We start from the raw sequence: 24,508 nt of genomic DNA, 5'->3' as shown, positions 1-24,508 counted from the left end.
ACCTTAATGGATACCCTCATGAATATTTGTCCAGTGGTACAGTTGAGCAGTTGTTAACATTAAGCTGTAATGTATGTTGCACACTCAGAAAATGCAATTGTTATCTTTTTAATCTTCATGCTTCACAAAACCATCACTATAATTTAGTATAAATGTTAGGAATTTCCAGTTAATTTTTCTAAAATGTAGTTATGCACTATGGATACATGAGCACAATTTATCGTGTGTTAACATTAAAATGCTATATGCCTCTCATTTGCCTTCTTCTCTCTAGTGGTTTGCTCATAAATGGACAAGTAGTCTAGAGAATTGTGCTCCAGACTTGTGGTGCTCACTCAGTGCTTAAAGATGGAACTTACTCTTTTCCTTTCAGCATGTACCAACATAAAGAGCAGGACTTTTTCCTTTTTTTGTTACTTCCCTTAGGTCTATAGGCAGGCACCAGAAACTGCTTGTCCTTGTCCCCCACCATCCCAGGCTTTTAGCCTCACAAAGTTGCAGGTTTTAGTTGGTCTTCCTGGTTTAATACATAAGAAGAAAAGGGAAGGGACTGGAGTCTGCAGGCAGGAGCTTCTTGAGACTCCTCCCCCAAATGACAGAAGAAAAACCAGTCCTTCCACCATTCTTTAAAGGAAATATCTCTAGAGTGGCAGTGTGGTGGTACATGCTTTGAATCCCAGCACTCAAGAGGCAGAGGCAGGCAGATCTCTGTGAGTTCAAGGCCAGCCTGGTCTACATAAGAGTTCCAGGCCAGGTGGGACTGCAGAGAGACCCTGTCTCAAAAAGAGCAACAACAAAAAAAGTATCTCCTCTCTTGTGATGTCTACCTAACAAATTCCTAGGGAATTTACAGGCCTCTTCCAGTGGGTAGTGGCCTCCGTTTGTAGATTCCGTGGTCTCCAATCCTTGGTAGCCATTGCTCTCTACGGAGACTCACTGGATCTCATGTGGTTTAGATCAGCGGTCCCTAGAGTAAGGAGGGTAGGATCTTTGTGCAAAGTCCATAGACCTCCTGAACACTCTGTAAGAGCCCAGGAGCACTGGACAGGCATTTTCCATTCTGTAGTTTGCTAACTTTGGGCTCCTAAAGGGAAGAATTGAGGATGAGATATCCCTGCCATCTAATTACAAACATTAAGTCCTTTGTCATTTTGTCCTAGAAGTCAGAGCTATAGAGGGAAAGGTCAGGACATGAAGAGAAACAGGAACAAGGGAAGGCAGCACCACTGTGGCCTGTGAGGGCCCTTAACTCCCTAGTGAATGCTATACTCCTATATTGCCAGGCTGGGATGTTCAGCCTTGACTACCTCCTCATCAAGTGTGTGGTCAGAATGTCCCACCCTCATAACCTGCTAGACTTTCCACTGGCCCAGTATCTACCTGACAGCTCCTTATGGGAGCTTCCGCTTTCCTTTCTGCCTCTCTGGAACAAGCCATTACAGTTCATATTGGGCCCTGGGAATAAAGTCTATTTAACTTTACTAGCAGTTCCCTTTCCAAATAACCAATAGTAAATATGGTCACTCCCATGGGAATATGAAATTTGGAAATTCTTGGGTCCTGGGGAAAATTCAGACCTTTTCATATACATCCAGTTTAGTATGGGAGTAGGTTGGATTTGATCAAGGCAACATGCAGCACTAGACAGCAACCCAGACATATCAGCAAGGCCCAGAGCCTTCCCACATGGTCTTAGCCAGACTGGGGGTGGGGGCAGATAATACGAGCAAACCAGCCTAAGCACATCTTCTTCTGCCCCTCCGGTCAGGGGCATTAACCCTCCATGATATGTCAGATATTTATTGTTCTCTAATTTGATCTAGTGTGTCTCCCTGGATCCTAAATTCTAGTCTTGTCTTGATGGAGTTCTAAGTACATGACCTGGTTTTGGTTTAATTTTTCCAAGATAGCTGCTGTCTAAGTATTCACCAAGAGATTTAGTCTGCCGTGTCAGCCAAGCAAGGTGCAGAAGAGGCAGCACAAAACATATACAGAAACACGTGCAATAACAGAATTCGTTTTTATTACTTCAAATCTGAGAGAAAAGCGAAGCCTGTAGGTCAGGGGGCATTGGTCTGCATGATGCATTCTTAACTATTCAACAAGTGGGCAGAGAACATGACAGAAGAAAACAACAACAGAAAACTAAGTGGGCAGCAGCTCCACGGCTCCATGCGGTCATGCTGTGATAAGAACTTCTTCCTGTGGCTTATCTACACAGTCGGTTCAGCTATGAAGGTCTAGGGGTAAGCCACGTGGCTTGGGAGCTATCCCACAGGGAGGTGGACATCAGGGTGTTGTTGCATAAAGCAGCTATCTGGATGGACCACACTGAGCACTTGGAAGGAGACAAGCAGAATGTATCTAATGTTACTACGCCCTGGTTCTAGAATGAGAAAGGTCAATTTATATTTACAGTGGAAACTAGAACTACATAAAAGTAGAATTCACTACAATGCATCTGTTGGTGCCTCAGCATCAATCTTAAATGTAAGACTATGATGTTAGTTAGCTTTCTATCATTATAACAGATGACCGAGATAATCAGCTTAAAGAGAGAAGACATTCATTTTGGCTCAGTTTCAGAAGTTCTAACCCACTGGCTGCTTGGTCTTGTTAATTTGGGCCTGTGGTGAGGTAGCACAACATGGCAGGGAGTGCTCAACTCAAAGCCAGAAGAGGAAGAGACCAGGGGCTCACAATCCCCTATCACGTGCCTGCTCTCAACAACCTAAAACCTCCCCTAAACCTCACTTCTTGAAGTTTCCAACCCATCCCAATAGTACCAACTTTCTAGGTAGGTGAACACAGCCTTGAACTCCTAATCTTCCTTCCTCCTTTCCCACGTGCTGGGATTAGAAGCACTTGCCACCATGCCCAGCAAGTTCACAAATTCTTTACCACTGCCATTCCTTGTCCAATTTTTAGTTTCTACACAGATGTAGAAATGTTTCTATGAAATAGAACCTACAAAGTCGCTTTTAGATAGCACCAGGATGCAAATTTTAGGCAAAATAATGTTTAAAATTGAAGTCTCATTATCGAAGTAAGCTTTCAAACACTTTTTTGATACAGGGGCTATCTGTGTAGCTCAGGCTAGCCTGAAACTCAGTATGTACACTAGGCTGGCCTCAAGCTCACAGAGCTCCACCTGCTTCTGCCTCCTGAGTTCTAGGATTAAAGGCATGTACCACTATACCTTACTAAACACACTTATTTTTTATCCCAGGGAAAAAGTAATAGGAAAATGACTGTTAAACATTAAATCTTCAATGCAGATTTACTGACAAAATAATAAGTATTCTGTAAACCTCTGAAATTTTCCTGAAACTTTGTATTTCAGAGTGGTACCATTACAAGATATCAACAACCAGACTATAGGAATCTTTTGTGTCACTATATCATCAGCATTGATAACTATATATAAAGTGTCATCATCACAAAGAAACACCTCTTATTTTAAGACATTACACTGAAGGTTTATGGTTGGAGTCATAAACACTACAGGAGACGGCTTGTCACACAAAATAATTCATACCTTTTAGAACTGAGTAACATCTCTTCAGGAGTGTTGCTAGTTGTTTTGTTTTTGTGGAGCAATGGCTCAACAGAGGAGAAAACAGTAACCAACTTATCTCTAAGATGGGAAGCAAAAATCAACTTCAAAGTATTTGGAATCACAAGAAATTTAAAAATTAAAAGTTCTAGCCAGGCGTGGTGGCACATGTCCTTAATCCCAGCACTTGGGAGGCAGAGGCAGGCAGATCTCTGTGAGGTTGAAGCCAGCCTGGTCTACATAGTGAGTTCCAGGCCAGCTGGAGATACAGGGAGACCCTGTCTCAAAAAGACCAAAAAAAAAAAAAAAAACCCCCAAAAAAACCAATGTTCTGACGCTTCCCCAAGCTCTGAGGGCTTTCCACATACAATCTGTCCTGAAACAGATGCATTCCATTCTTCCAAGTTGTACCTATCAATGATGTATTTATGGTGTTGAAAACAGTTATGTCAGAAACAGCAGAGATTATGGTGATTACTGATCTTCTAGAAATCTTCAAGGAGATGCAGTCATACAAAAGTTTTCTTACTTTTCCCCCGTCTCACAATACCCTTAGCATCTTCAACTGACTTTCGGGGGAGACACCACAAGACCGTAATGAAGGACAAGCAGACCATCCCGCATCCCTGCATCTCCTATTGTACACTGGACTTCACGTAGAGTTTGGAACTTCTGGAGCAAGTGACCACCACACGTGAGATTCACCTGGCAATCTGAATCAAGGTCCATCTTTCTTTTGAGTAATTTTTCTATATGCTCAACGGTTGTGTTTTCTGCAACTTGGACAATCTTGTTTTTCAGTGGCTTAAAACGCCTCATGTATTCATTGGCACCCATGGAGTCCAGCAGCAAAGATATTGAACTACTGCGCAATTCAGTGCTCCCTTCACTAGAAGAGCCTGGCTGTGGAGCACCAGGTTCGGGTGCTTCTGGGCAGCTTTCTTTATAGAAATCACGTCTTTGCTTTTTTTCCTTTTCCTCTAGACCTGCCACTAATTTGTACACTATGTTTTGTAAGTGTGGGTCCAACCTTAGGTATTGGTGAGGCTTGGTCTCATGCACTACAATGTTGCACTCTGGACATCTGTTGCTAGAGTCAAAGTGTTTTACGATGCAGCTTTTACAGAAGGTATGAAGACATTCTGTAATGGCAGTTGCATCTATTAAATAGCCTTTGCAAAGAGAACAGGAGATGTGCAGGATCAGCTGGGCGAGGCCAACCACCTGCTCCGCCCTGCTAGCTTCCGGAGGTGGAGGCGACGAGCTGGATGCCTCCCCCTGCAGCTTGGGAGGCCCAGAGCCTGAGCAGTCCTCAGTCCCCACCTTGACCTCGGAAGAGCCGCCCTCCTCACCAACCTGGCCCTTGATTGCATGAGGCAAGGCCTGGGGCGGGGGTGACAAGGCCTGAGTTCCCTCCGCTTTGGCAGCACCCATGGTACCTGCTGGGGCCACTGGTCTACCATCCATGGCCGGGCGGATGGGCAGCTGGCAAAGGCACAATCCACAGAAGCGTGCAGGGCCCGGAGTCAGGAGGCGAGAGCCGGAGGCAAGGCTAGGCCAGAGGAGACTGCAAGGCCAAGAAGCACCGTTCGATGCTGAGCACAAAGCGAGGCCTTAAGGAAGCTCAAGGAGAAATTCACCGAGGCTGAAGCAATGGCCTCGAGGAGGCTCCAGCCGTGGAGATGCTGAGCACGAAGCCAGGCCCAAAGAGGCCCAAGGCAGCAAGGCACAGGGCACACGAGCGGAGAAGCAGAGGCAGCAAGTGGACAAAGCAGGCAGCTGAGCAGAGGAGAGGCGATCCTCGAGGGGAAGGAGGAAGGCGGAAGTAGAGAAAGCTGGAAGTAGAGAAGGCTGGCGCGAGGTGCAGGGCGAGAGTGGGCATGCAGCGAGAGTGGGCGTTTTGCAAGGGGCTGGTGGGAAATGTGTTCCTCTAAACCAATCGGAAGCCTAGGAGTTGACACGGGCAGGGCCTTCAGCCAGCCTTAAAGGAGCCTCACCCCATTTTCCTTTTCTACGCATACTCCACCTTGGTTGTTGAAAAACCGCTAAAATCTTGCTGTTTCAGCAGATCAGGATTCTGTTTGCCACAGCCTATAAGAGTGCTGAACTAGATCCCATGAATAATGATTTCCGTTTGAGCACCAATTCCATGTTTCTGTATCAAATCACATTCATCTACGATTATTTTTCTTATGAAACATGAAAGGTTATTTTGGAGAATCGATAAAGAATGGAAATCTATTATTTGAGGACTTCTTTTTCTTCCTCCTACTTTTTTTATTTTTAACTTATTTATTTATTTTTGAGACAGCTGTTTGCTGTGCAGCTGAGGCCAGCCTAGAATGTGGTATCTTCCTGCCTCAGCCACCCTACCACCACATCCAACTTTGTCTATTTTTTTTTCATTGATTTGTAGGAATTCCTGTATTTTTGTTATTAATCTTCAGATACATGACTATCAAATACTTTATTCCAATCTGTAGATTACTATTTTCATTATCTTAATTGTATCCTTGTTTCTATTTGGTTTTAAGACAGAACCTGGAAATATTGCTTTGAGTAGCCTAGAACTCACTGTGTATACCAGGCTGGCCTGAAACTGGTAGACTGTACACCTGCCTCCAGAGTGGTATGATTATAGACATGCACCACCACACATGGCTGACTGTTCTTCAGTGTACGGAAGTTTTAATTTGCCTTGGTTTTTGAGACAGGGTCCAGTCTGGTTTGTGTTGTGGTCAAGGATGGCTTTAAACTCCTGCCTCCTCTGAATTCTGTTATAGTTTTGTTCTCTGTGTCTCTATATTTTATCTAAGAAATCATTGCCAAATCCAATGTTGGGAAGTTTGCACTAGTATTTACTTGACAATTTATGGTTTTAACTGATCTTTTTTTTTTTTTTTTTGATGTATTTTGAGTTCAGTGTGTGTGTTGGGGGGAGATTCGAGGGTGTCTGGGGGTGAGACATGTACCTGATACGTATATGTGTGTTCTTGTTTTTGTGTCTATAAGTGTAAAGACTACAGACCAACAACTGGATGTCTTCCCCATTCACATTCCACCTTATTTTTGAGACAGGGTCTCTTCTTGAACTTGGAAGTCATAGATTTGGGGACATTGGTTGGCCAGTGACTCCAAGGATCCACCTGTCTCTGCCTCCCCAGCGCTGGGGTTATAGATGTGTGTCACCATGCCTGGCTTTTGCATGGTGTGGGAGTGGGAGATCTGATGCTTGTATAACAAGCACCTTACTGGCTGAGCCATCTTCCCAAGCCTTGAATTCATTTTTTATATAGTGCAAGGTAAGAATCCTGCTTCATTCTTTTGTGCACATGCAGTTTCACCAAAAGATTTGTCACAAAAGTCTTGCTACCCATTAAGTTGTCTTGACACTCTTTTAAAAAATATTTTAGTTACTATTTTTATTTTATGCATGTGAACATATTGCCTGCATGTATGTAAGTATATCCATGCCATGCAATGCCCTTGATCAGAAGCGGGTGTGGATCCCCTTGAACTGGAGTTTCTGGTGGTTGTTAGCTGCCATGTGGGTGCTGGGACATGAACACAGGTCCTCTAAAAGAGCAGCCATTGCTCTGAACTGCTAAGTCATCTCCACAAGCCCTGTCTTGGCATGCTTGTCAAAATCACCTGAGTATATATATGAGGGTTTATTTCTGAGCTGTCTATGCTGTTCTGTAGCTATTCTATATTCAGTGGGTGATTTGGTTTTTTAGTTCCCATTGTATCATTTGAGTACAATGCCTAAAAATTTAAATTTAGAGATAATACAGAATATTTTAGGGCAATAGCTAGTATGACCGTGGGAAACTGAAGCAACTCCACTATTAAAGTAAGGAAGGAATGCCTATTTCCCCTCTAATTTATAATCGGTTGCTTTCAACGTATACATCATTATATACATATATATAATTTTATGTGTGTGTGTGTATTTCATTATATAAAGGTTTTATTGTTGTTTCTTTTCTCTTTGTGGTGCTGGGGATTGAACCTAGGGCCTCATCCATGTTTGGCAAGTTGTCAACCACTGAGTTATTCCCTAATTTTTTAATTTTTTTATTAGTTTTATTTTTTTATGTGCACACGGCAGCTAATTTTTTACTTTTAATTTTTGAGTCATTAGTAAGGTATTCACTTCCTGAGTGAGTTGCAGGACATCCTGAGTGGATTGGATCAGGAGGGACTTAGGCAGGGTGCTGAAAAACTGCCCTCTCTTACATTTTTTCATTAAGCATGCAACCTCTGGGCTCCAAGATATGATTGTAACAGGAGCCCATTGAATTAAAATTTCTCCAGAAAATTCCATGTTGGTGAAGGATAAATGTCTCAGCTTGGAAAACCCCAAGCTAAGATCCGAAAAGCCCTGGCTAAAAACTGTGTGAAACCCCAGCCCCTAACCCAGTGATTGTGCTGTCTGGGCAAAGGTATGCCAGCACTCATTATCCCAAATCCCCAAATTGTAACAACAGCATTTATTGTCAGCATGAAAAAACAAGATGGCAGGAAAATACCTGGTTGTTTCTCCTAAGCCCCATAAAAACTGAGACCATTTAATGTGCTGTAGTGCCCCAGTTTCAATCCCAAGGAGAAAGTGTGGTCCTTCATTGCTCTTAACAATTGGTTTCATCTTTCATTTTCATGTCACCCTGGTCAATCGCAATCTAACATTTTCTAACATTTGGTACCAAAACTGAGAAGATTTTGGTGTCCCAAGTCCCACTCATTCCCTCTTCTCTCATCTTCTCCCTCTTACTTCCTTCTCTCTCTTTCTCTTTCCTTCCCAGTAGGTCCCATCAAGGGTCCAAGTACCCTCTGAGATCACTACTGGGCTAAACAGCTACCAGACTAACCTGAAAACCTCACCCTTGGGGTTATGGTTTTTTTGCAGCCTCTGACACATGAGCAGTACAAATCCTGTGCTAGGATTTTATTGGTGTCTTGAATAAGCTCAGTTCCCAGTTTTTCAAATTTTTCTTGACTCTCTTATCCCCTCTGACCTCCAGAACAGAGACCCCCCCTCACCATTTGGCCCAACAGAGCATCCGAAACTCATTCTTTAAGGTAAGACTCCTTCGCAATTTTCCCTTTTCTGGATTTTATCTTTGGCTCTGCCTTCCAGGCCACTAGAACTTTGAGATACCCCTTCCAGCCTCAGGATTTCATTTTTCGGTCTCCTCCCAATAATGAATGATGAGTTGATGCCAAGGAGAAAGACTTATGGTCTTACATTGTCTAAAATGAGGTCCAAGCCTTCTGTTCCCTTGGCCTGCCTTAGACACAACCTTAAAGCATTAGTCTTAACTGACCTTAAGCCTGCCACTCTAATTCATTTATCAACTGAGGTCTGGACCCAGTATAAATTGGACAACAATCATGTGTGGCTTCCTGAATCCAAATTCTCACTGATCTAAATAGTTTCATAAAAAATAGACTAGCAAGAGATTGGAACTATTCTATATGTCCTCAAAAATTCTGCCTCTGCTTTCTTTTCTGTCTCTCCTGGCAACTGAAGCTGACAGAAAAGCTATTGTGCCACCGAAACTTCACATTTCCCCTCCTGCGTCTCCTCTCTGTAAGATCACACTCCCTGTCCTCCATGAATTGGCCTATGGGGGCCCTCTCCACCTTGCTCCCCACCCATGTTACATGCTTGACAGAGCGTGGCTTTTCTCCATGCTCCACAGGTATTTTTTCTGCAGCTCCACCCACAGCCACAGTCTGTGGCACTGGGTTATCCCTGAGCCACTGCTTGCAAAAGCCTCAGCAAATGTTCTTTTTGTATAATTTATTAACTGGCTTTTAAAAGAAACTGTTTTGGGTTTTTACATTGTTCTGACTTGTTTCTAAAACGCATTATTTTGGGTTATGACTTTATAATGTATGTATAATGGTTTCTAAAGGTGATTGCTTTATATAATATTCACATGTTTTTAAAGAAGATCATTGTCTCTTTGGTAGCCTGCTATCAAGCTTTGCCCCGAGTCCCAACTTCCACTTGATGCAAGTTTGTTTTTAGGTTCCCTGTCTCCTGAAAACCTGATTCCTCCATGCTATAGCTTCCATTCTGCTTGTGGACTCTCCCTCACCTCTTCATTCTGCCTGTGGGATCTCCCCAGTCCTTTTACCCTTGCTTTAACTGTCACCTCGATGGGATTTTTGTAAACATCAATTTGATGGTGCTCTCCCCTCTATCTGCTGTCTACATTCAATCAAAATTTGAACTCTCTAAAACTGTGTTTTCTATTTAGTTTTACCTGGGACCCTACAATGCCCCACTATGTACACAGGTAATATTGATTATTATATTATCTTTTGTATTCCATGTCTTTAATAATTCTATACAGCATGCGCTGAGCCAAACACCTGCCATCTATTTCATATAATTGTGTCATATATGTCTATAATAATTGTTTTCATGTGTTGTTTGAGATCTCATGTAATTGTGTCATGTGTGTCTCTGATAGTTGTTTTCATGTGTTGTTTGCAGCTAAACAATTTTTTAAACTGTGACCATTTCAGCTTTTTCTCTTTCTCATTCTTTTTATTGTGCACAAGAACTATTAGTTTTATTTTCATTTTTGGCATGCCTAATTAAAATGCACATGTGCAGATTCATGAATATGAATATTTTGACAAATACATACTGCCTTATAAACTTGGCAATGCTAAAAATCTTAAAGACCTATTAAACACTGGGGCCAGAGAAATGACTCAGTGGTTAAGAACACTGAATACTCTTGCAGAAGACCAGGCTCAATTCCCAGCACCCACATGGCAGCTAACAACGGTCCGTAACTCCAGTCCCAAGGGATCCGACAGCCTCTTCTGATCTCCGAGGGCATTGCACAACACAGGCGTACTTACCTACATGCAGGCAATACATGCATATGCACAAAATAAAATAATAAAAAAATAGAGAACATAGTATAACTTTTAAAAGTCCCACAGTCCTTAAAAATTCCAGTATTTTAAAAGCTCAATGTCTCTTTAATGTTTCCTGTTCCTTTTGGATTGTCCATATCTTTGCCAAAAAAAATCTATAAACATTTAAAAAGAAAATTGATAATTTAAAAAACCTGCTTCAAGGTTTACAAAGACATCTTAAAGTTTCTAAATAACAATATATTCAGAATTATTATGAGTATTACTGTTGAAGCCAAAAAACTTTCAGTTTGCTGCTCTGTTTTGTGTCACATGCACAGTTATAGCTTCAGATGGGATAGATGCAGGATAATTTGACTCAATAGGAGCTAGATTTTGCTTCCCTGTACCAGATGAGTACAATCCAAAAGGAAACAGTTTTGGTGAGATTGGTCTGGATCCTGAAGCTTATTTCCTGTCTATAGGTATGTGATATGATTCTTACCCTCTTCCTTCTGAAAAGTTATAAATTAGGATATGAAAACTACGGAGGGCAGGGGGTTACTTCTGTTTGCATTAGAACAGCCTTCATTTTAGGCCAACCTAAGAAAATTATTTTTAAATCCTTTTCCTAGACTATGACTACTTGACCTGCGATGTTCGATCTCTTCTTTCTCTGACTCAGGCCATAAATTAGTTATTATTAACAGTAACAAAGGCTGGCTTAAGAAACAAAATATATGCCAAGTCAAGGTTTCTTCAAGAATATTTGGGGGTTTTGTTCAAGCTTTATCTACATGTTACACAGTAATTAAAAGTACCAGACCAGTGTTACTAACCTTCTTGGAAAGTTGAAGGCCCATACTAATCTGGTCAGAGGGACTTGAAGGAACAGTTTTTTGCCCCTTGCCCTCCATGGTCAACTAAGTCCCAGGGGACTATGGGGCATCTCAAAATGTCCTGTAACTATAATGAGTCACCTGTCCTCTTGTTCAGGAAAGCCATGGAGATCCCACTGGATGGACTCTAACCAATGTCCAGTCTACGAAGAGGAGAGTCAGTACACAAGCAAACTTATCCTCACGTAGATGGAGCTCCTAAAATGCCAAAAGAGCTAGCACCCCCCAACCCGCAAGTGCTCCCTGAGGACTTGTGAGGTGCTTCACCAGAGAAGTCCACTCAAAGTTTTGCCAAAAGTCTTGCTGGCCAGCAGCTACACAAGGATGTCAGAACCCGAATGTGTAGCCCTGAGCCGTCTCTAGGGTAAGCTTTTATACACAGAAACCATAACCAGGGGTGAAAAGTTTACTTTCCCAAGCTTACAGGTGGAGAGCCCCCTTAAACAATTTCAATTTTATTAAGCAACAATTACTATTTTGCAGAAGCAAGCCAAGCATAATCTACAGAAGCCATAAATCTGCAGTTAGCAAGCACACCCTGGGACACACTCACCTGTTCCCAAGATAACTGGGTCCTGCTGATATGTGTTCCCATACCCTAGGCCAGCTCCCTGGTAATTTCAGAGACTAGAGTCAGCCTAAGCTTTAACATGGCATAGCTATGGTCAAGAAGGTGCCATACCACATTCTGCACCGATTCTATGGGCATGAATCAAATCCAGGACTCATCTAGGGGATTTTTTTTTAGGACTATGATTTTTACTGTATTTACTCACAATTGTTCAGAAAAGGTCCAACTGACAGAGCCAGAAGTAGGAGTACTAGAGGCCCAGCAAAGGCTTTGAGCAGGATAGTGAGCCTTGGAGACCAGGAAAATAAAGACTGATATTAGTTGTCAAACTAGCACTAAGTTAGACAATTATTCCTCACTAATGATTTTGTTATTAATTTAAAAAATGCTGCTTAAATATAAGACTTCAGGTCTTGGCCTATTTCAACACTATAATGTGTACCTATATAGCTAAGAAAACTATTGCACTATGTTTAGTTGACTAGCTCCAAAGATTCATTCAGGAACATGTTAAGGTCATCACCCAATCAACACAGGCTGAACATGAGAAGACCTGTTTCTACTTCACAAAGTCAGCTCTGCTACCTATATACCTCTGGGTCCTAAGGACAATCCCTGAATCAACCCCCTCCATCAGGACGACCAGCCCAAAGAAGCCAATGTCAGAGACCGTTGTTCCTTTTCTTTATTTGTCCTCAGGGTCTGGAATGAAGGGTTCATGTCTCAGCTTGGAAAACACCAGCTTAGGTGAGAAACCCCTGGCCGGAAAACTGTGTGAAACCCTAACCCCTAACGCGGTGACTGCTATCTGGGAAAACATATGTTGGCACTAATTGTCTCAAACTACACACACACACACACACACACACACACACACACACACACACACACACACACACACACACATATATATATATAAACAGGGCTGCAGAATACCTGATCTTTCCTCCTAAGCCCCATAAAAACTGAGCCTAACTCTGCTGTAGTGCCCCAGTTTCAATTCCACAGAGAAACTGTTGCCACGTTCATTGTTTTTAGTAAAGAACAATCTGCTCCTAAGGTTGGTCTCATCTTTCATTTTCACATTGCCCTGTTCACTCTAGATTCACTCTAGATCTAAATTTTCTAACATCTGGAGGTAAGACCGGAACCCACAAGAAGCCTGACACCAGAGAAGGGATTTATCTCCTAGGAGACTTCCTCTCAGTTCTAATAATTATGGCTTGCAGCTGAATCTATAGTTCCTGATTTTCATCTTTTCCATAAACTCTAATGCTATCATAGGTAAGATGGAGAGAGACTGAGGATTTCTGTCTTTCAAGTTCTGACCAGAACTGTAAATAAATGTATTTCCGTTTATTCATTTCTGTCTCCTTGTTTTTTGATAGACTTGTGAACAATAAACAAAAGTTTCTTGTAACATGGTCTCCCGATCTGAGAAAGAATTGCAGCATAGCCAAGATAAGTGACAATTCAGGACTTTATACCCACAGTACCTTTGGATAGGTGCAATGCCCAGCCCTGATGAGGGAGCTTCATACTGACACTTGGCTGGCCGGGCACACATGAGAGACTCAAGGGAAAGTGCTCTCCTTCTGCTCAACAGGGCAGGCTCAGCTGGATAGGAAAACAACAATGATGATTGTCACAACAGTGGTCAGTGCTGCCCTGTCCACTGAGCAGACGCACTCACCAGGTTTGTTCCAACACCGTGGTAGAGAAAGCATACTTCACTGTAGAGAAATCTTTAAAAATCTGGCTTAGTCTATGTCAAAAGTACTGTCTCCAGGACTGGAATCTCTGGGTCTAGGCAACTAACTCAGTCAGACCAGCAATTGAGAAAGATTCATTTTCAAGTTCTTAATTTAGGGTGTGAATCCATAGCAATACTAGCAAAAACAAGAAAAACCCTAGCTGCCACAGCTCAAGTCCATAGCAGCTGCAAGGTGGAACACCAATGCAGTGACAGTCCAGAGAGTACTAGGTGCATTGTCCCAGTTATGCTGATTCAAGTCAGTTGGCTCATCCTTGTCATTCAAGGGCAATTTGTTTTGAAATTCAAAGGTGTCTGGAAGGAAGACCCTACCACATCATGGGAGACCAAAAGAGGAGGCTGCCTGGTTGACCAGAAGGAAAAGGAAAGAGGGAAAATGTTGGCAAGGGCTTTGATTGGGGTCTCTAGGGAAACACTTGTTCATCTTTTGTCTTCTTTATGACATCCATTCTTACTAGAATGAAAAAGATTTTGTGTTTTCCTGATAGATTTCATTGACATGTAGCAATAATTGATTATTTGAGATCTTTCTGCCTTTTTTTTTTCTTCCTATAGCAGGAATCAAAACCTGGACTTCCTACAAAATAGGCAAGTGCTCCACAACTGAGCTATATTCACCCCTTGGTTTCTTATTTTGAGTCAGAGTTTTGCCTTGAACTCTCTCTGAAGCCCAGACAGCTCTTGAGTTTGGGGTCTTCCTGTATAAAACTCCCTAAGGGTTGAGAAAACAGCTTTGCATCTGGAGGCCTGGATTCATTCTTCATGTAGGGACTGATTGGCAGTAACGTTTTTGTTTCCCTAATCTATTTCGCTATGTGGTTACCATGAGGCTTAAAAATATCTTTTGAGCCATTGAAGGCTCAGAGTCACAGTCAAAAAGACTAGAAAAAATCATTTGACTTTAGCAAACTATTTGGAGTTTGCTTAGTTTTCTATCTTTCCTTTTTTAAAGACAAGATCTCAGATATCCAGGCTGGTCTGGAACTCAATATGTACTTGAGGCTATCCTTAAGTTCCTGATCTTCATGCATTAACCCAATCATTGTTTAACACCCTTTAGTCCCAGACCTAGGAAGGTAGAGGCAGGAGGATCAGGAATTCAAGGCCAGCCTTGGCTGTCTCAAGAAAAGCAAATAAACAGTTTAATGCAACTATTGACCTTTGACCTTCATGTTACCTGAATATTTTCATTCTTCTATAGGTTTGGGAATTCATTGTTACTCTCCCTTTCAATGAGTTTTCTACCTCTTTGGCATTCTCCACTCCTTCTTGCCTTCCCATCCAGTCTTAACTATTGGCTCCTTTTTTTTTTTTTTTTTTTTTTTTTTTAACTTGAGACAATGTCTTACTGTGTAGCCCTGATAGGCTACACACAAGCTAGCCTCTAACTCACCTGCCTCTTTCTCCCAAGTGCTAGGATTAAAAGTGTACACCAACATACCTGGCTAATACTGGCTTTTTAAAAGATTTATTTTATGTGTATTAGTGTTTGCATGTATATATGTATATGTACCATATGCATGCCTGATAGCCATGGAAGCTGGAAATAGGAGTTGGATCTCCTGGAACCAGAGTTACAGATGGTTGTAAATTGCCATGTGGGTGCTACAAAATGAACCCAAGCCCTCTGCAAGAGCAGCAAGTGTACTTAACTGCTGAGTCACCTCTCCAGCCCCAATACTGGCTGTTTTAATGCTGCCCCAAAATAAATTTATTCATTTTGTTAGATTTAGGAGAGCAGATAAAGGAAGGAGTTTAGAGTTTAGAAATAAGAGTCAGAGCCAGACCTGCAAAAGGCAAGAAATGTGTCCTTTACTCAGGGAACACAGCAAAAGGCAGATACCCTTCCACTGGATGAGGGCATCTGCAACTGGGGATAGGGGATTGGACTTATATAGGAACTCTGTTGAACACAACTGCAGGAGTAAACTTGGTGCCAGGGTCTGGTGTCCTTGAGTGATAGAGGGGTTCTCTTCCAAGATTATTTTCTCAGGCAGGCAAGCTATCTTAGGGCAGGAAAGGAGACAGGTTGGTTCCATAAACAGTCCTTCAGTCCTGGGTGTGAACAGTTGATACAGCTTATACAAGGCCAGCCTACCAATTTATGGCTTCCCTAGTGAGCCTTGTGCCTCTCCTGAAATTCACAAATTCTGTCACATTTCAAATAGTCTATCAGTATTTTTGCTGATTTTTTCCCCCTCTATCTGCCATCTCCCTGATTCTTTTTCTTGATTCATTCTACTACTGATGCCTTCAACCACATTTACAAATTGTGCTCACTAAGACCCATGCAAATTTAAGCAGACAAAAGCCAGCACAGAACTGTGGAAATGAACAGCAAGCCCCAATCTTAGTGGAAGAATTATTGGCAGCTGATTACTGCTGGGTGAGGAAGAACTAATCTTCTTAAAGGGAGAGACTCTAAATAGGTTGACTAAAGCCTGTTGTATGAACTTACACTGAGGGACATCTGGGGACACTAACTTTACATAATAGGTGATATGAACTACAGTTGGGGGGGGCTATGGGAGGGTGCCAAAGTGGAAGGGGTATAAAGATGATTTTCTGTATGAAATACACAAAAATTCAATAAAAAGTTTTAAAAAAAAACATTGCACTTAGTAAAATTTCTAGCTCAAGAATTTCTGTTTAATCTCTTCTTTTGAGACAGGGGCTCAAGTAGTTAAGACTATCTTCCAATTTATCATGAGGTAAGGATGACCATGATCCTCCTAACTCTACCTCCCAAGTACTGTGATTATAGATTTGCATCAGCACACCAGTTTATATGTAGTGCCTGAGATTAAACCCTGGGCTACCTACATGGTAGGCAAGCATTCTACTAACTGAGCTGTATCCTCTGCTATTCTGTAGCAATTTACCTAATATAGCTCCCTAAGACTCAGGATGTACTAAACATTCCATCCTGCAGGAAAGTAAAACCCAGGAAGTAAACAATGCAATAGCTTCAGGAAGTCCCTGAAACTGACCAGATTCATTATGCCAGCCCAACCCAAAAGTTGATAATAAGCTGTAAGGACTGCTGAGAGACACTCTCTGACAAAATTAATTACTTGGAAGAGGCAAATCAGCCAAGCTACCTGAAAGAGGCACAGATCAACTGAACTACCTGGAAAGACATGCAGCAACTTGTCCAACTACCTGCAAGTTGTGGTGTGAGCTCCAGGTTTCCAGCTTTTGTAAGCTGTTACCCATGACTGGGTGGGCTTATGGTGATGCTGCTCTGCTCCTGTTAAGTAACTCCAATAAAACTCATTGGTTCGGGGCTAGAGAGATGGCTCAGTGGTTAAGAGCACTGACTGCTTTTGCAGAGGACTCGGGTTCGATTCCCAGCACCCACATGGCGGCTACGAACCATCCTTAACTCCAGTTCCAGGGGAATCTGAAACCTCTTCTGACATCTGCGGCATTGCACGACACAGGTGCATTCACATACATGCAGGCAATACAAAATAAAACATTAGAAAAAAAAAAAAAACTCATTGGTTCACTGAGTTGGACTTAGGTAATATTCTTACTTTGGTCTGTCATTGGTTTCCTATCTGTAGTGAGTAGAGATTTGTTCCTATCTATCCAGGAATGGTATCATACAACACCAGTCCTCCCCCATTTTAAATGTTTTTTTCTCTTTTAATTATTGTTACATTCATTTGTGTGTGTATGTGTGTGCGTGCTAGCCAGCCTCAGCATATGTATGTGTGTGTGTGCCAACCACAGCAAGTGTGTGAAAGTCAGAGGACAACTTGCAAGAGTCAGTTCTCTCCTACAATATGGATCCCAAGGATTGAACCCACTGAGCCATCTTGCCTCCCCCTACTCATTTTAAAAGACTGGATCTTGGGTCTGGAGAGATGGCTCAGTGGTTAAGAACACTGGTTGTTCTTGCAGAAGACCTGAGTTCGAGTCCTAGCACCCATATGGCAGTTAACAACTGTCCATAACTCCAGCCCCCGGGGATCCTACATCCTCTTCTGACCTCCATGGGCATTGCACGACACGGGTGCACTTACCTATATGCAGGCAATACATGCATACACATAAAAAATTTTTTAAATTTTTAAAATTAAAAAAAAAATAAAAGATTGGATCTCATGTAGTTCTGGCTAGCTTCAGACTTGCTAGGTAGTCAAGGATGGCCTGACTCCTTGCTCGTCCTGAATCAGCTTTCTAGAGGCTAGGATTCTAGACATGCACTGCCAGCTGTTGATAAATTTCTCTCTTAGAGTATTGAATCATTTCTCTGTTTTGTTAAAACTGTTGCCCACAGATTGCCCACACTGATTGCTGTTGGATCTATTTCTGATTCCTCACTTTGATCATCAGGTGAGGTCCGGTTCCCTGAAAGTTTTTGAATGCCAGTTAATGAGGGTCATTATCTGCACATTGAAAGATTTAGTATTTATATCATTCTTAATAATCTGGTTTTGAGTATGCCTGTCCTTCCAGAATGCTTGTTTTCTCTGAGCCTGCAATCAGATCCTCCATTTGAGCACTAAAATGGGCCCTAAGGGCATACTGACCGCAGCTTGGCTCTTGGTGGATTTTCTCTGCTTCGGCAGTAGAGCATGATTCAAGCCCAGGCAGGTCCCAAATTTGCAGTTGGTATGCAACTTGACCTGGAAGAGCCCCTGAAAAAGGAAGTCCATCATCCCAAGCCTTTACTTGGACTTGGGATGGGCCAGAGCACCCAGGCAGCTACTGGACTGAGGCCCACCGCTACAGAAATCACTGCAGGATTTTCATTGTCCAGGCAGAATGTCTAGTAGAAAGCAGCTACATATTCCTATCCAGGCCCAGGGTTTCCAACACTTCAATGCTGTGTCATACCCTGAGCCAACAATCCACTATTCCAGTCCAGCACTTGATTGGACCAAGGCTATCACTGCCATGAGCTGCCTATCTAAGTGTACTTATGGTAGTCCCAAAACCATTGCCACTGACCACAGGCATTGCTGAAAACATTGCAAAATTTATAGACAGAAGTCACATGTACCTACTTGGCTGGGGCATGTTCTAAGGGCTGTCTACATGTACTAACTTGAGGTTGGGGCCATCAGGGTCTGCACAGTGTTAGGCTTCACCAGGCTGGCTCTAAGTGCCAGAGCAAAGCCTTGCCCTTACTACCCTCTCCTATCCTATAAGGGGAATCTTGCTTCACACTGTGCTGTCTGAGGTTATGGTGATGTTGGTGAAAGCCATCACTTGGCCTCCCAGGCTATACTCCCAGGTTCACGCCTAAGAGTTATAAGTGTGGGGGCCTGCTCAGTGTGAGGAGTGTACCAGAGTTCCACAAGCTCCACATTACAGCTGGCATTGATGTAGGCCAAAACACTTATCTGTCCCATGGGGTGTGGTTTCTGCCTGGTGCTGGGACTAGTCTAGGTTTCACTTGGGAGTAGTGACCTGGGGATAGCTGAGTTACTCAAGATCAGAGAGGGGTGTTGGGAACAGACACTTGGCTGCTAAGACTCAGGTTAAGCTGAGTCATACCTGAGCATCATAGGCCCAGGGACTTGACAAATGTTGAAGGAGTGGGGGTAGACAGCCATGTGCTCGGGTTGAAAGAAAGGCTGGCAGTGATGCAGGCCTAATTCCAGTCTGCCCCACTCAGGAGCAGATGCTGGGGAAGGCTCTGTGAGCTCTGGCCTGTTTCCCTCCTGTTGCCAATTTCCTTGACAGGCTGGCACTGAGAGTCAAGGAAAAAAGTCTGTGCTAGCTTTCATGCATTGCTCCAAGGTGCTAGAAACCTGCACCCATTTTGCTTCCTGAGGTGTAGGGGGTAGTCTTTCGGCCTCTTTGCTGCTGCAGACCAGCTGCTCATTCTACCCTAGGACAGCAGATACAGGGGCCTCAACTCAATTCCTTCTTCTTCCCCCAAGTGGGACCAGTCTTATTTCTTGTTTGGAGCTGGGAGAAGGGCATCTCTTCTTTCTGCCTTCTTAAATGATGACTTTCTTATTATGAGCCTGAGACCAGGCGCTGTGGTGTGATGTCCAAGCTCCAATGTTAGGAAAGGAGGAGGATCACAGGAGGTTTGAAGAGGATTTGGGGAGAGATAAGATATACTTTATGCACCAGCACAATGGCTGCTAGGCAAGCATCCACTGGCATGCAGTCACTGGCAGGCACCCAGGCAAAGACTGGCATACATGGACCACACACACAGGCAGGCACAGGCACACATGCAGGCAGGCACACAGGCCACACAGAGGTATGCACATAGACCTACAAGCAAACACACACATGCAGGCTGGCAAAGGCGGAAGGCTCCAGCCTCTTACCTCAGCCATATTTGTACAGAATTACACAAAAGTGGCACTCTGCCAAAAGCAGTTACATAACAAATTACACCACTGTTTATTTTGGGGGATCCCTGCACATCTGGTGTAAGCCATTTTGTGCTGACTCATAGCCCTCTGGATGTCTAACATTAGCCATGTTGGCCCATGTTGGCTATCCATATCAGCACCATGTTGTCTAAATATAAATTGGCCCTTACAGCCTTTTGTTTTCTACATGCGATCACATGGCTTCCTTAACTTTTATAAAGTTTTGGTGAGAGAATTATGTTCAGATTGGTATACAAGGGTAAGTCATCCCTGGAACATTTCCTGAACCCCAGCTTGCCCTGGGTTCCAATGATGCATTTCTAATAGTCAATTATATACTTAGTTGGGGGGCACTTTACCCATCACACCCCCAAAATAGATAATAGTTAATTCCTTGGAGTCTGATGAATCCAAGCCTTGACTCTTTTGACACAGTTGTATACTAATTAACAGAGGTTCCCTTTATATAAACTGTGTGGCACCTTGTGAGGAGAAATATTTCGTATAGTTAGTTTGAGTGACATTTTACTACCTGTGCCCATTTCTTCATTGTCCAGCTGTATCAATTTCAACTGGCAGTAAAATAAACTGAACTGGTCCTCACTGTGCCAACCTTAAATACAGCTCCGTAGTGACCTGCTTACCCCATGTAGTCACAATAGTCAGCCTTGCACAGCACTGTAAAATTCACAAGAGTTCTATCCCTCTTACCTCCAGGAAAAGAGAAAGTTTTTCCAGCTTACTAGAAACAAAACTGCAAAGATGCCAAGTGACTTGTGTGTTAGCCCAGTCACTTCCCCTAGAGTATCACTTGATGAGACAGAATCAAACATCTTCCTCTTGCTTGAATATCCAAACTCACAGGTACTTTTTTTCCTTATGTCCCAACCAAAGCAGGTACTGGAGCCAGAATTTTTAGTTCAGTCCCTCCTCTTCTTCCTTTTCTTGTCATAGCTGTTCAAGGAAAGGGAGGAAAGAAAGAAGCAAAGTTTAAAAGAGGAAAACAATAAAGAGAAAGACAGAGGCAAATAGTTAAAGGATATAGATGGCTAAGTATGGTGGCCTATAATCCCAATGCTTGGACAGTGGACACAGGAAGTGTTAGGTTTAGCAGGGCAGAAAAAGGAAGGAGTTTAAAGTTTAGAAATAAGAGTCAGAGTCAGACCTGAAACAGGCAAGTAACAGCAAAGGGCTGACAGGTCTTTTCTTTGGGGAATGATTATCTGCACTCTGAACGGGGAACAGTCTGGCCTTATATAGGAATTCTACTGCAAGAGTTAAGTCCATGCCAGGGTTTGGTGCCCTTGAGGGTCTCTTTTCTCAGACAGGCAGGTGAGTTATCTGTAGCACTAAAAGAGACAGGTGGACTCCACAAACAGTCTCTCTCAGTCCAGGGAATGACCAGTTGATAAGGCTTGAGCAAAGCCAGGCTTAAGAAAGGCCAGGCTGCTAATTTATGGCTTTCCCTAATGAGGCTTGTGGCTCTTCCACAATTCACATATTCTATCAGGAAGATCAGAAGTTCATGGTTGTTCTTGGCTAAATATCAAGTTCCATGCCAGCCCAGCCTCATGACAGTCTCAATAAATAAATAAGTAAATAAATAAAATTGCAAATAACGAGATCCAATAAAGAAAGAAACAAAAGAAAGAGAACAAAACAACATCAGAACCAAAAAATCCTCCAGGCCAAGGTACTTGTGTTAAAGAACCTCCTGTCCTCTAATATTTGGGATCTTTCAGGTATGCAGAGGCTGTGGGTCATAGCTGGGGTTCATTTTCATTCCTCTGGTGCCTACCAAACAGACTGCTTCTGTAAGCAAGTTGAGAGCTATTCCCTGAGGAATATGTTATCAACCATAGGGTTACATTCTCTGCAGAGAAACCAATTTCCTTGCTATTTATACCAGAGCTGCTGCTGGCCTTAAGCTTCTCTGCCTGGGGTCCTAGCAGGTGCTCACTGACTCTGATAGCCCCTAGTCTGTGCACCAGTCTGCATGTCAAACACCCAAGGCAAGGCATAGCTCTAAAGATGTCCAAGAGTACAAGAAACAGAGTACTGAGCCTGGCACTGAAAGTGTGAGTCTGGGATCTGAGCAGTTGAGCAATTCACCTGCCTCATTCTAGTCCCTGTAAGATCTGGCTTGCTCTAGAATGTACAAGCCAAGCATCTCTCTTCTCCCTTTCCTTATGGAATAACATAGGATGGGGCAAACCATCATGTCTTCTATAGCAACATCTTCCCACTTTAGTTACAGGGTGTCCCCAAGAATGCTGAATTGTGATTATTCTGTGTTTTCATGTTCTCAGAAAGCTGTTCCTTCAGGGATATGTTGTTAACCACAGAGCTTCATTTTCTACAACAATGGATCTACTTTCCAGGTGGTTCCTGGCTCTAGAACTCTGAGATGCATACAAATGGATTTCTTCCCAAAGTTAACATGCCACTCAGCAAGTCACTATCACACTGAATCCCTGCAGTGTGTGGAGAGGTTGAAGACAGTGAGTTTCACCTGTAGCTGGAACTGTCAACTTTTTTCTTTCACGTTGATTACATTTTAAAGAAATGGAAAGATGCTTTCAGCTTAATTTTTTTGTTATAAGGACCCCCTACATTACACAAGATGGCCTCAAACTTTCAGCAATTGCCTCATCTACCTAAGTGCTGGGGTCACAGGTGTGTACTACCACATTTGACTTAAAAGTGATTTCAGTTTCTAGGGGTTTTCCATATCATTTTTATTTTGTTGTTGTTTTCATACAGTATTAAAAAGAAAATGCAGTACATTCACATTTTCCTGAGCACCTGTACAGAAGCTCTCTCCATGGATGAGACTGTGAAGACTGAAGCTCATTCTGTAATAGCGTAAGATATAAATGATGTCTGTGTGTACAAACATTTCTGCATGTTCCCTGTTCAAGCCTTCAAGGTCTCCTTCTTCCTCTAGCATTCCAGCCATTTTGTATCTACTTACAGTGTTTTTAAAAGTACCAATCAAAATGTTTATTGTTATCTGTAAGAGACATGAAAGTAAAAAATTATAAAAAGTGTTTTGTTTTGTTTTTTTTCTTTGCTCAGGGCCCTGCTTTAGTGAAATCTCTCTTTCTGGGTCACTGTATCAGTACAATAAACTGCCCTCCATGTTTTGGCTTTGGTGCCCTGGTCTCCTCTATTCTAGGCCTATTCTATTTAGGGACTTGTTGGGAAACTGGAAATGGTTAGCTGTACTTCTTTTTGTTATGAGGTATCCCACCAGAGAAGACTGTTCAGACTGGAGTATTGCCAAAAGAAAGTCTTTATAAGCAACTGGTGACTACACTGACCATTAGATCCCTAGTATAGCCTGGAGCCTTTTTCAGGGTAGACTTTTACACAAAAAAAGCATATCCTTGTCCACTCAGGGGTGGAAAGCATCCCAAACAGTTTTCCATAGCTCAGGAGTGGAAAAGTTCCTACAGGTGCAAGCCAAGCAGAGCGGAAAGTACAGAAGCCAGAAACAAGCAGTTAAATAAGAGAGGCCGGGTACATACTGACCTTTTCTCAAATCCACATACTGGTATAGCTGGGCCAACCTTTTTTTTAAATTTTATTTATTATTTTTATTTTATGTGTATGCATGTATTGCCTGCATGTAGGTAAGTGCGCCCATGTGGTGCAATGCCCTCAGAGGTCAGAAGAGGCTGTCTGATCCCCTGGGACTGGATAGCTGCTATGTGGGTGCTGGGATTTGAACCCGGGTCTTCTGCAAGAACAACCGGTGTTCTTAACTGCTGAGCCATCTCTTCAGCACCCCAACCTTTTCTATTCCCACACTTTGAGTTAACTGCCTCTAGTTTCAGTTGCTGATATCTGCTAGGGCTGTATGATGGCGCGGCTACAGTTCACTCTGAGGGTGCCCCACCACACTTTGTCAGAATACCATTTTCTGTGGAGCATCAGGTGCCATAACTCACCTGGGTACCAATGGACATCTTGATCTGTGTGAAATCTGCCCTTCCACTGTGCCAAGGGCATGGACTTCAAGAGCACAAAGAACCTGAGGTGGGAGGAGAAACGAACCAGTTCAGGTAAGTGCCCACCAGGACTGGTAAGAACATAGGTTCAGTTCAACATGGTTTTGGTTCAATTTGACAATGTGATAATTTGGTTTTGAAGCCAACCCACTGTGTGGATGGAATGTCTTATCAACATTCAAGGTCCTGGAACTGCCTTTGTATTCTCATGGGAAAGAGATAGAGATGCAGTTCCACAGTGACTTTCAGAGGCTAGAAGGAAGGCTGGAGACTCTGTAGCTTTTTGTTTTTGTCTTGTGTGTGTGTGTGTGTGTGTGTGTGTGTGTGTGCGTGTGTGTGTGACAGAGAGAGAGACAGACGACTTGAAAGAGTTCTGACTCAACCAAGAGCCAAAGTGAATGCTGAGGCCAAATATGCGGATCTATGGCAAATCTCATGGGGTTTAAGGAAGCTCTCTTCAGAG

At 42.8% G+C, this 24,508-nt stretch overlaps 1 protein-coding gene and 1 pseudogene across 24 annotated transcripts in view; one reads left to right on the top strand and one right to left on the bottom strand.

Moving 5' to 3' along the window:
- LOC115067226 overlaps positions 1 to 22,936 on the top strand; it is a 67,008-nt gene extending 44,072 nt beyond the window's left edge. For 2 of the 24 annotated variants that reach the window (XR_003846664.1, XR_003846661.1), the window contains 6 exons: positions 4,113 to 4,279; positions 8,581 to 8,638; positions 9,826 to 9,864; positions 11,435 to 11,701; positions 12,608 to 12,655; positions 22,414 to 22,936. Coding sequence is in view for 19 of the 24 variants with exons in the window: in XM_029554727.1 (XP_029410587.1) it covers positions 8,581 to 8,638; positions 9,826 to 9,864; positions 12,608 to 12,655; positions 13,297 to 13,369; positions 20,750 to 20,896; positions 22,414 to 22,593 (545 nt within the window). In the remaining 5 variants the exon portion in view is untranslated. Of the gene's footprint in view, positions 1 to 4,112; positions 4,280 to 8,580; positions 8,639 to 9,825; positions 9,865 to 10,596; positions 11,702 to 12,607; positions 12,656 to 13,011; positions 13,193 to 13,296; positions 13,371 to 13,972; positions 15,006 to 17,970; positions 18,027 to 20,749; positions 20,897 to 22,341 lie in introns of those variants that run through there. The other 22 variants (XM_029554729.1, XM_029554728.1, XR_003846662.1 and 19 more) reach the window with 21 other exon arrangements.
- On the bottom strand, positions 4,117 to 5,843 carry LOC103747931 (annotated as a pseudogene).
- Positions 22,937 to 24,508: the final 1,572 nt, after the last annotated feature.

The sequence above is a fragment of the Nannospalax galili genome, unplaced genomic scaffold, assembly GCF_000622305.1.
Source record: "Nannospalax galili isolate Female #2095 unplaced genomic scaffold, S.galili_v1.0 scaffold365, whole genome shotgun sequence".
Taxonomy (NCBI): domain Eukaryota; kingdom Metazoa; phylum Chordata; class Mammalia; order Rodentia; family Spalacidae; genus Nannospalax; species Nannospalax galili.
The sequence above is the reverse complement of the archived record's forward strand: the minus strand, read 5'-3'. Positions and strand labels throughout refer to the sequence as shown.